This window comes from Globicephala melas, chromosome 2 (genome assembly GCF_963455315.2).
Source record: "Globicephala melas chromosome 2, mGloMel1.2, whole genome shotgun sequence".
NCBI lineage: Eukaryota > Metazoa > Chordata > Mammalia > Artiodactyla > Delphinidae > Globicephala > Globicephala melas.
In genome coordinates this window covers 85,604,489-85,616,692 of record NC_083315.2, presented here as the reverse complement: position 1 = coordinate 85,616,692, position 12,204 = coordinate 85,604,489, and the positions used below count along the sequence as shown (strand labels likewise).

The following is a 12,204-nucleotide window of genomic DNA, read 5'->3' as shown; positions in this document are numbered from 1 at the left end:
AAAGTTAGCAGAATGAAATCATAAAGATCAGAGCAGAAATAAATGAAATAGAAACAAAGAAAACAATAGCAAAGATCAATAAAACTAAAAGCTGGTTCTTTGAGAAGATAAACAAAATTGATAAACCATTAGCCAGACTCATCAAGAAAAAGAGGAAGAGGACTCAAATCAATAAAATTAGAAATGAAAAAGGAGAAGTTACAACAGACACCGCAGAAATACAAAGCATCCTAAGAGACTACTACAAGCAACGCTATGCCAATAAAATGGACAACCTGGAAGAAATGGACAAATTCTTAGAAAGGTATAACCTTCCAAGACTGAACGAGGAAACAGAAAATATGAACAGACCAATCACAAGTAATGAAATTGAAACTGTGATTAAAAATCTTCCAACAAACAAAAGTCCAGGATCAGATGGCTTCACAGGTGAACTCTATCAAACAACTAGAGAAGAGCTAACACCCATCCTTCTCAAACTCTCCCAAAAAATTGCACAGGAAGGAAAACCCCAAACTCATTCTATGAGGCCACCATCATCCTGATACCAAAAACAGACAAAGACACTATAAAAAAAGAAAATTACAGACCAATATCACTGATGAATATAGATGCAAAAATCCTCAACAAAATACTAGCAAACAGAATCCAACAACACATTAGAAGGATCATACACCACGATCTAGTGGGATTTATCCCAGGGATGCAAGGATTCTTCAGTGTACGCAAATCAATCAATGTGATACACCATATTAACAAACTGAAGAATAAAAACCATATGATCATCTCAATAGATGCAGAAAAAGCTTCTGACAAAATTCAACACCCATTTATCATAAAAAGACTCCAGAAAGTGGGCATAGAGGGAACCTACCTCAACATAATAAAGGCCATATATGACAAACCCACAGCAAACATCATTCTCAATGGTGAAAAACTGAAAGCATTTCCTCTAAGGTCAGGAAAAAGACAAGGATGTCCACTTTCACCACTATTATTCAACATAGCTTTGGAAGTGCTAGCTACAGCAATCAGAGAAGAAAAAGAAATAAAAGGAATACGAATTGGAAAAGAAGAAGTAAAACTGTCATTCTAGCAGATGACATGATACTATACATAGAGAACCTAAAGATGCCACCAGAAAACTACTAGAGCTAATCTATGAATTTGGTAAAGTAGCAGGATACAAAATTAATGCACAGAAATCTCTTGCATTCCTATATACTAATGATGAAAAATCTGAAAGAGAAATTATGGAAACACTCCCATTTACCATTGCAACAAAAAGAATAAAATACCTAGGAATAAACCTACCTAGGGAGACAAAAGACCTGTATGCAGAAAACTATAAGACACTGATGAAAGAAATTAAAGATGATACCAACAGATATACCATGTTCTTGGATTGGAAGAATCAATATTGTGAAAATGACTCTACTACCCAAAGCAATCTGCAGATTCAATGCAATCCCTATCAAATTACCATTGGCATTTTTTATGGAACTAGAACAAATCATCTTAAAATTTGTATGGAGACAAAAAGACTCTGAATAGCAAAAGCAGTCTTGAGGGAAAAAAACAGAGCTGGAGGAATCAGACTCCTTGACTTCAGACTATACTACAAAGCTACAGTAATCAAGACAATATGGTACTGGGACAAAAAGAGAAACACAGATCAATGGAACAAGATAGAAAGCCCAGAGATAAACCCATGGACCTATGGTCAACTAATCTATGACAAAGGAGGCAAGGACATACAATAGAGAAAAGACAGTCTCTTCAATACATGGTGCTGGGAACACTGGACAGCTACGTGTAAAAGAATGAAAATAGAACACTCCCTAACACCATACACAAAAATAAACTCAAAATATATTAAAGACCTAAATGTAAGACCGGACACTATAAAACTCTTAGAGGAAAACATAGGAAGAACACTCTTTGACATAAATCACAGCAAGATCTTTTTTGATCCACCTCCTAGAGTAATGGAAATAAAAACAAAAATAAACAAATGGGACCTAATGAAACTTCAAAGCTTTTACACAGCTAAGGAAACCATAAACAAGGCAAAAAGACAACCCTCAGAATGGGAAAAAATATTTGCAAATGAATCAACAAAGGATTAATCTCCAAAATATATAAACATCTCATGCAGCTCAATATTAAAGAAACAAACAACCCAATCCAAGAATTGGCAGAAGACCTAAATAGACATTTCTCCAAAGAAGACATACAGATGGCCAAGAAGCACACGGAAAGCTGCTCAACATCACTAATTATTAGAGAAGTGCAATCAAAACTACAATGAGGTATCACCTCACACCTGTTAGAATGGACATCATCAGAAAATCTACAAACAACAATTGCTGGAGAGGGTGCGGAGAAAAGGGAACCCTCTTGCACTGTTGGTAGGAATGTAAATTGATACAGCCACTATGGAAAACAGTACAGAGGGTCCTTAAAAAACTAAAAATAGAATTACCATATGAGCCAGCAATCCCACTACTGGGTATATACCCAGAGAAAACCATAATTCAAAAAGACACATGCACCCCAATGTTTACTGCAGCACTATTTACAATAGCCAGGTCATGGAAGCAACCTAAATGCCCATCGACAGAGGAATGGATAAAGAAGTTGAGGTACATATATACAATGGAATATTACTCAGCCATAAAAAGGAACGAAATTGAGTCATTTGTTGAGATGTGGACGGATCTAGAAACTGTCATACAGAGTGAAGTCAGTCAGAAAGAGAAAAACGAATATCGTATATTAACGCATGTATGTGGAACCTAGAAAAGTGGTACAGATGAACCGGTTTGCAGGGCAGGAGTTGAGACCGAGATGTAGAGAACAAATGTATGGACACCAAGGGGTGAAAACCGTGGTGGGGTGGGAATGGTGGTGTGATGAATTGGGTGATTGGGATTGACATGTATACACTGATGTGTATAAAATTGATGACTAATAAGAACCTGCAGTATAAAAAAACAAACAAACCAAAAAAACAACTAATACTAAACTTTCTTTGGGTTATTTGTATGAAATATGTTAATATAAATGTTTCAGACATTACATAAAACTTCTAAAAATCTTAAATGTTCTGGTATAATTTTATAAGTCATAATTCTAGTTATTATTTTAAAATGTATATCTCAGAAATAACTAAATTTCTTTGTCAATTGCATTATTATGAACTTTCATCAAATCTTTAACTGTGGTCATTTTTTAGTCGCTTGTCATTTACAGACAGTTCTGGGTGTACTCTGATGCTTTTGCAAGTATGTTCCTATAAAAGGGTTTCATCTTCAAGGAATTCATGGAAAAGACTCTGACAAGTACAGGTTTCTGGTAACTGACTATACTGCTGAACTAAATGAATAAGCATTTTCAGAACTGTAATGGAAAACTGATGAACTCATAAAAGTGCTAACAAAAGATCAAGATAAAAAAAATTAATTACATGGGACTGAGTGAACTGATGAGGATGATAACTTTTGTGACTTTCTGTTTGAATAAAAAAAAAATATCCCACAAGGACTCAGAGGCAAAAAATATACAAATCAATTTTCACTGCAAAGTAAAGGAGCTGTTACAGTGGAGGATTCCTGGACTGAATATCAATATTATGACATAGTATGAGTGTGTTTCGTGTTTGGTATTTGCAATCGTTGCTTTTGTTGTGGTCGTCCATTTACAAGGCTTGGTGTCAGTCTATTTATCTCTTGTAAAAATAAAATACAGTGTGTGTGTGTGAGAGAGAAAAAAAAAAGAAGCCACCCAGAATTGGCCTAAAAATATAGAAAGAAAAAAAGAGAACTTATGGTTACCAATGGGGAAAGGGGGGAGGGATAAATTAGGAGTTTGGGATTAACACATATACACTACTATATAAAATCGATAACCAACAAGGACCTACTGTGTAACACATGGAACTATACTCAATATCTTGTAATAACCTATAATAGAAAAGAACCTAAAAAAGAATATATATATATATATATAAAAAACTGAATCTCTTTGCTGTACAACTGAAATGAACACAACATTGTAAGTCAACTATATTTCAATAAAAAATTTTAAAAACACCTGAAAAAACAAATGGGTCACAGCAACATTCAGTGCAAAAGCAGCCTGTTATCACAGTCAATCAAGAAATCTGACTCAAACTAAAAACAATCATAACAAGCAAGTTGATTCCCACCAGCTGCTACTATTACTACTGGGCCAAGGATTTCGTTACACACACACACACACACACACACACACACACACACACAAATGATCTCCTCCTTACTCCTTTTCTCCTGTAATCTCGTTGCACAACACAGCATTCAGGAAGATCTTTCAAATATACGGTCAGATAGCACTTCCCTGCTTAAAATCCTCCACTGGCTTCCCACTGCCCCTAGGATAAAATACAAACACCCTCCCTTGACGCGCCGTGACCGGGCCCAGACCACCTCTTCCCCGCCTCCACCACTCACCCCTCGCTCACACAGTCCCGATACCACAGCCTTGTGGCTGCTTCACAGATATGCAGGGTCTGCTGCCTACTTCCAGGCTTTACACTGGTTGTGTCCGAGCCTAGGGCATCCTTCCCGGGCTTCTGTGAGGCTGCTCCCTCTCGTGAGTCAAGGCTCAGCTCGAACATTTCCTCCTCCGAGAGGTCTTCCCTCACCAGTTCCTGGCTGGTTGCCTTAATATCACCTTACCCTGTCTCCCTGTTACTTGTCAGTGCTAAATCAGCCCTCACACAGATTGCTTTACTCGCCTGTTATTTTGTTCACCGGCGGCCCCCACGCGGATGCAGGCTACCCGAAGCAAGGGAACCTGCTGGGCTCGCCCATGCGAGTAGGCCTCTGCCCCAAGACCGACCACTACCTCCTAAATGAAAAGCGCTTCAGCAATCTAACCATCTGTCTAGGGCGTCGTACACAGTTATGTTTCATTCTTGTCCAAAAGAAGGAAGCATTCCACTCATCTACCTTTCAAAAGTCCAGATGCTGATCAAGTTTTGGGGCTTTGGGAATAAAAAGAACCATAAATCCTTCAAAATGACACAAAATGATGTAATTTTGGTCAGGATATAAAATTGTTTAAGATTGGGTTTAGAATTCTTTTTCTGAATAACTTACCTCTTTCTCCCTTTCATAGTCTTCTTTGTCATATTCTTCATCTTCATTTTGCGTCTGCAGTGCCACACTGCCGAAGTCTAGTGACATGGTCCTCCTGCGGGAACAGAAAGATGTTTGGTTTCTAAATAGCCCAGAAAATCTCCCCAGACCAAACTACATAAGAGATGCCATACACAAAAAGACAGGAGCAGCTGGGGAGAAGATAGATGTAACTAATGTATGACAAATGGTTAGTATTCCAACTATAAAGAAAGTTCTTACAAATTAATCATGATTCACAGACAATAGCTGTTATGACAGAAATTCATGAAAATGAGAAAATGCCCAAAGCTAATAAACCTATAACTAGACCTTTCTAGTGGTCTGGAAAGAATAACTCAAACAGTAAGATTTTTGTCCACACACAAAAATAATAATAATGAACCAGGAATATGCCAAAACATACAAATTTTAAGAATACGCTCAAAGTTTCTAATTTGATGTATTAAAGATGGCACAGGTAGCATCCTCCACAACTTGCTTCATCTTCTGAATATCACAAATCCAGACGTCATGCTTTTCAGAAAGAGAGCCACTAAATCCTGAGTTAATGATTGCTCCCAAAAAAACATTTACAATCCAGTAAACTCCACAGAGCACACAACAAAAATATGTGTTAGGACGTTCCTGGTGGTGCAGTGGTTAAGAATCCGCCTACCAATGCAGGGGACACAAGTTCAAGCCCTGGTCCAGGAATATCCCACATGCTGCTAAACAACTAAGCCCATGCGCCACAGCTACTGAGCCTGTGCTCTAGAGCCCACAAGCCACAACTACTGGGCCTGCATGCCACAACTACTGAAGCCCGTGCGCCTAGAGCCCGTGCTCTGCAACAAGAGAAGCCATCAGAATGAGAAGCCCGCGCACCATAACGAAGAGTAGCTCCCGCTCGCTGCAACTAGAGAAAGCCCTCACACAGTAACGAAGATCCAACACAGCCAAAAATAAATTTAAAATATATATATATATGGATATGTGTTAAATGTCCTGCTCTTAAGCTTGATAAAATCAAGTTCTAGCAAAAAAATACTCAGGAAAAACAGAAGTGAAGGATGTGAAGCTATGACACTGTCCCAAAGCAGCAGCAAGACTTCCCTGGAGAATGGTCACTGCTGTGGCAGAAGCAGCAGCAGGAAATGGGTTTTCAAGTACTTACGGTCAAAAGACTGCTAATGATTTGAATTATGCTTAGGGATCCTGACACTACACAGAAACTACCCAGAATTTCAAAACTGAACAATCCTGAGAAAAAAGTAGGCAAGCATCATCAATTACACAGCCTAATGCTGTCCTCTATTCAGCCCACTCTTGTGCATGCCAATGAAATGCACTTTGATGTGAGGCTGGGCCACAGATCATACACTCACTTTTCAGGCTCTAAAATGTCATTAAACTGGAAGTGGAATGAGAAGCATACACCTGGCAATCCAAACATATTTTACCATAAAGAACTTACCTCCCTCGTGTTGACAGTAGAGAACTAACATCACAAACTTTTATGTAAGCCAATAGCTCTATATCAAAAGATATTCCTCTTCATCAGCTCTAAGGTGCCCTTGATGGTATGACACAGTTCTGGTCTGTACCACTAAGAAAAAGATGTGGCCAATTAAATCATGACATATCATTAACTTTAAAATGCAGCCTCTTTGTAGATGTTAAAATGTGAAAAGAAGGGAGCTCCCAGGCGGTCCAGTGGTTAGAACTTGGCGCTTTCACTGCCGTGACCTGGGTTCAATCCCTAGTCGGGGAATTAAGATCCTGCAAGCCACACGGAGCGGCAAAAAACAAAAGTGAAAAGAAAATGTGCACATTATAATAGATGAAATATGGTATTACAGATTAACACAAATATGAATTTCAATGCTGAAAATCCCCATAAGTTTTAGTTTGTTTTACAAGGACTGTTTCTCGGCCAAACTCTAATTTGCAGTCCACCTTCTTTATCCCTCCCCTCTCTGATCGCTCCCTACACCCAACCCATCCCTTTTAATTCTATGAATTCAGACTCCTCACATCAATGAAACCCTTCCAGCCTCTGCTTCTTAGACCAGACCTGCTCCTTTCTGTTCTTGTGCCAGGGCTACATGGAGGAAGGGACACATGCACTCCTTCACTGAGAGGTGAAATAGAGAGGCTTGGGGACTCTAAACCTTGTCTCCACCCAGCAGCTACAAGAAACCTCCTGTATACCAGCATAAGATGGATACCTGAATATGGTAAAGAGCCTACAATGTAGCTGAAATGGTGAGGGAAAAACAGTAACACAAGCTCATGTCTCTAGGGTTTTTTCACTACTTCAAGTGAACATCAAGTCTATAGAATCTATAGATTATGAAAATACAAGCCCATGTAAATGCTTGCTCCTTAAAAGAAAGGCAATTAAGCTGGACCTTAAAGATATCCCTGAATTCTCCAGGCAGAAATAATCTTTCCTGCTTCTAATTCTTATGACATTTTCCACCTTTCCCTGAATTTTATAGTTAAAGCCAGAATAGGGAATTTGGGTTAATTTCCCTTTTATTAAGTAAAAGGAGGGAGGGTTGTTTTTTTTTTTCCAACACTTCACCAATCTGCCATCCATCAATTCCTGTTGAATACTGAAAAAGAACATTAAGATTTACAAGAGCTTATTGCTAAATACAGTTATTTTAAATAAAGAACTACTTTTTCTCAGATAGAGAATAATGAATTCTACAAGGTGTTTTCATTTTTTTTTAATAAAGTCTAGTTTTCTCTTTTTTTGGCTGCACAGCATGCAGGATCTTAGTTCCCAAACCAAGGATTGAAGCCAGGCCCTTAGCAGTGAAAGTGCGGAGTCTTAACCACTGGACCGCCAGGGAATTCCCTATTTTCATTTTTATGTGAATAAAATGTAAAAGACAAAACTATCTTTTTTTTGAATGGCATTTTAAATCCAAACCATGTCATTAAAGAAGAAATCTGAAAATATCTGAAAGAACAAACTCTCTCCACTGGGAGGAAAGGGTACACATTAGCTTTCCTTCTGAAAAGTGCAAATTACCAGAGACCATAAGAAATTATTTTAGGCATTAAGGGAAATTTGATAAACTTACTGTGGCTTAAAAAACAAAGAGGGAGACTAAAAAGGTAATTAGTATTTAACTAAAATTTAAAATAAAAGCTAATGCTTTTCTTCTGCTTATTAATCGCTACTGATTACTGCTATCAGAGACTTTACTATAATATTCAGAACAATAAAACAGGCTGCTTAAATTTAAAAGAAAAAACTAGCAAGATAATAAACCCAGAAGCCATAAAGGAAAAACTTGACGGAAACTTATACACACATACAAAAAGAAACTGTATATGGCCAAAACAATCATTAGCAAGTCAAATATTATGTATAAAAAAAAATCATCAAAGGGTAAAATAATAATGAGAAAGAGACTTGCAAAACACAAGAGAAAGTCCCAATATACAATTCTCACAAAGAAATGAGAAAAAGACAACTCAATTTAAAATGGGCAACTGATACATTTCATTAAAAAAAAAAAGAAATGCAAATGCTCAACAAACTTGAAAAGATGCTTAATCTCACAAAGAATTCAAAGCGCCATTTAAACAATGAAATATGATTTTCAACCACTAAATTAAAAAAAACACATGATAATAGCTAGTGGTGGCTATTTTTTTTTAATTATTTTATTTATTTCTGGCTGCATTGGGTCTTTGTTGCTGCATGCGGGCTTTTCTCTAGTTGCGGGCTACTCTTCGTTGTGGTGCGCGGGCTTACTGCTGTGGCTTCTCTTGTTGCGGAGCACCGGCTCTAGGCACACGGGCTTCAGTAGTTGTGGCATGCAAGCTCAGTAGTTGTGGCTCGTAGGCTCTAGAGCGCAGGCTCAGTAGTTGTGGCACAGGGGCTTAGTTGCTCCACAGCATGTGGGATCTTCCCGGACCAGGGCTCGAACCCGTGTCTCCTGCATTGGCAGCCGTATTCTTAACCACTGGGCCACCAGGGAAGCCCTAGTGGTGGCTATTTTATAGGAAACAGGCATCCTCATGAATTGCTGATGAAAGTATGAATTGGGAAAACCATCTTGAGAACTGTCAATATTAATATATTGAAAAAGAACATTTTCCCTAGTAAAAGTACTTTTGAATAAATTGGCAATACTGAGTCACTAGTAAAAATAATGAAATATCTCTATATATATTGACTATTTAAAAAATCAAGATGCAGAATAAGTGTACAGTATGCTTTTTTTTTTAATAGCAAGATGGTTAATACTTTCTTCCTAGATAGATAACTTTTTCTGAACCTATTTACAAGGCTATGTTCTGTCATATGTCCCACTCATTATTCATTTTGTTGTCGCTGGTTATGTTTTCTTTGCCCTCCTTGCAATGAGAAAGACCAATGTGTGTTTAATTGGCCAAAACATTAGAAAGCAAAAGTAGCATTGTTTTTGCCTCATCTAATAGCCTATAAGCACTCTGGGGGCAGAATTTAAATGTATCTCCCCCACCCTTTGCACACACCAATATTTGTTGAATAAATATAATACATTCATGTTGCTCTCTACAGATTTATTATTTCAATAAAAATTTTACTGAGCACCTACTGTGGGCCAGGTTATAGCCTATATGTATCTAAGACATGCTACCAGCCATGGGAAGCTTACAGTCCCTTAGGGAAACAATGATATGAATTAATAGTTAAATGATACCTTGTAATACATTCTGTAATAGAGGAAAGTACAAAGTACAAATTAACTATGCTAAGAGGAAAATAAGGCTGAAGGAAGTTTCACAGAAAGACTTCAGAAACAGATCTTAAAGGATACAATGTGGCTGTTAAGTGGTTAAGAATGAGGGCACTCATTCAGACAACCTGGGCTCAGTTCTGGCTCTCCTGCTTAACAGCTGTGTAAACTTGCACAACTGCTTCCATTTCTTCATTAATAAAATGGGGGTAAAAAACAGTACCTGTACCAAAGATTGGTTACGAGGATTCACAAGACTAATGTACATGAAGCGCTTAGCACTGTGTACCAATCAATACATCTTAGTTCTGTTTTTATCATGACATGTTACTCATGAATAGAAGTCTGCCGGCTACAAAAGAGTTTAAAGGAATAAACAGCATTCAGTATATCTGAGAAAAGGTGAATATGCAGTGTGTGGGAAACTTTCCTTCAAGTACTGCAATCTTTTCTAGGATGAAAATGCCACTTTCTTCAAGATGCCCTCCCCCCATGAAATTAGTCATTCTTTGGTACTTTCAGGCTATATTTCTTATACTTTTCTTATAGCTTCAATTTCAGCCTCTCATTTAGTTGAGTGCATTCACATCTAGGAGGTGCATATAAATTGTCATGCATTGTGAAGGATAAGGTGAAATTCAGCTTAAATCACACTCAAGTTCATGACTGTAAGATAGAAAAGGCTGAGTGCCACAAAAGCGTCTTTAAGCGCCCTGAGAGTTAGGAAATTCTACTTACTTGCTTACATGCTAGCTTCCTTTCTAGAATGGAAATAGCCAGAGCACACTAGCCTGTTTCAGACTTGCAATACCAGGCTTAGGAAGCCTATTTATTCATTTAACAATTACTTGCCAAGCACTGTTCAAGATTACAAAGTTCATCAGGATTTGGTGAAGGGAAAGAAACACACATAAAAACAAAGGATGACAATAATCTGTGATCAGTGCTAAAGACAGCAGCTTGGACAAATACATTCAGGGTGCCCAGAGGATGCAGCAAGCAGGCAACCACAGGTTGAACGAAGATAAACCCAGGGCCCTACCAAGGAACTCCGTTTGGCGTCAACTATGGCACAGCAAACAGGTACCGCGAGACCCAAGCTGCACGGAGCCCAGGAGGCCTGGGGCTGCTGGCTTGGGCTGCCAGCGTTACATGCACTCGGTCAACACACGTGTACAGAGCACCCACTGTGAGCCTGGCACGGCGCCAGGGTGACCACGGCGGGGGTCCCCAGGGTCGGGTGTCAGCGTTACCCTAGCGGCCTGGAGGAGACGAGGAGGGCTTCCCAGGCGTCACTTCTAAGTAGGATCTTGGGGTCTGGATGACACTTCAAAGTCAAAGGCGGAGCCCCGCCACCCGCAAGCAGTCCCCCACCGCGGGATTTGGGGAGGGGACGGGTCAGTCCTCCGGGAAGCCTCAGCCAGAATCCCAAGGACCCCGCACCTCCTCCTATCCCAGCCCCAAGCCCAGCCAAGAAGCGAAACTCACCGGAGGCCACGGATGCTGTCACCGCGGAGACACCCTAGCTCCCGCCGAAAGCCAACTTCTAGCAAACCCCTCACCCAGGCTCCAACCCGCTAGCTCCGTCCTAGTCACAACTGAACCCACGGAACCCCGAGGCCATTGAGGAGCAGCCGACTCCCTCAATCGCTGGTTAGAAGCGGGCCTGGTGGGCGGGGCCATGCCGGCTTGGGGCAGGGCGTAGAGGCGGAAGTCTCCGCCTTTCTCAAGCTAGGTTGAGAAGTCCTCCTGCAGTTGCAAATACTATACGGCTGTTTAAAAGCGGGCGCCAGAGGTGGCGGGAAGTTCCTCCTGTGTGCCCATTGGTGAATCCGTGAGCCAATTACGGAAGGGTTGACTCTAGAGGGGGAGGGCCTATCGATTGCATAGAGACACCCAAGCACCTGGCCTCCTGCCCTTTCCTAGGATGAACCGGTTTTGCCCGAACTCCTTGCCCCTCCCCTCACCACCTAGTGCAGTGACTCGTGCCCCCTGCGCTCTCCACTCCTAAATCCCAGTTCTCAACTGCAGCACATTGAATCCCTCACTTTCCCCAACGAACCCACCTTGGAGGTTTTTGTATTTGCCCTTCTGATTCTCTAAGGTGCCTGCTTCCCCATCACCTTAACAGCCTTAGAGGTCGTTTCACTTTGTCTTCTTGCTTACTAGGTCCCGCCTTGTTTGAATGTGTTTCTTTAATTACTGATGAGATGACACATTCTCTACATGTTTATTCACTACTTGAATTTCCTCGAGTGCGAATGTTCCTGTCACTCTGGTATATGTTAACCTGT

The 12,204-nt window shown here is 39.9% G+C and overlaps 1 protein-coding gene across 1 annotated transcript in view; it reads right to left on the bottom strand.

Annotated features, from left to right (window-relative positions):
* The window catches only part of CEP152 (centrosomal protein 152), a 96,206-nt gene extending 84,679 nt beyond the window's left edge, over positions 1 to 11,527 (bottom strand). The window contains exons 1-2 of the mRNA XM_060293569.1: positions 11,399 to 11,527; positions 5,145 to 5,238 (exon numbers count right to left, since the gene is read on the bottom strand). Coding sequence (XP_060149552.1) covers positions 5,145 to 5,231 — 87 coding nt within the window. The 5' untranslated portion in view covers positions 5,232 to 5,238; positions 11,399 to 11,527. The remainder of the gene's footprint in view (positions 1 to 5,144; positions 5,239 to 11,398) is intronic.
* Positions 11,528 to 12,204: the final 677 nt, after the last annotated feature.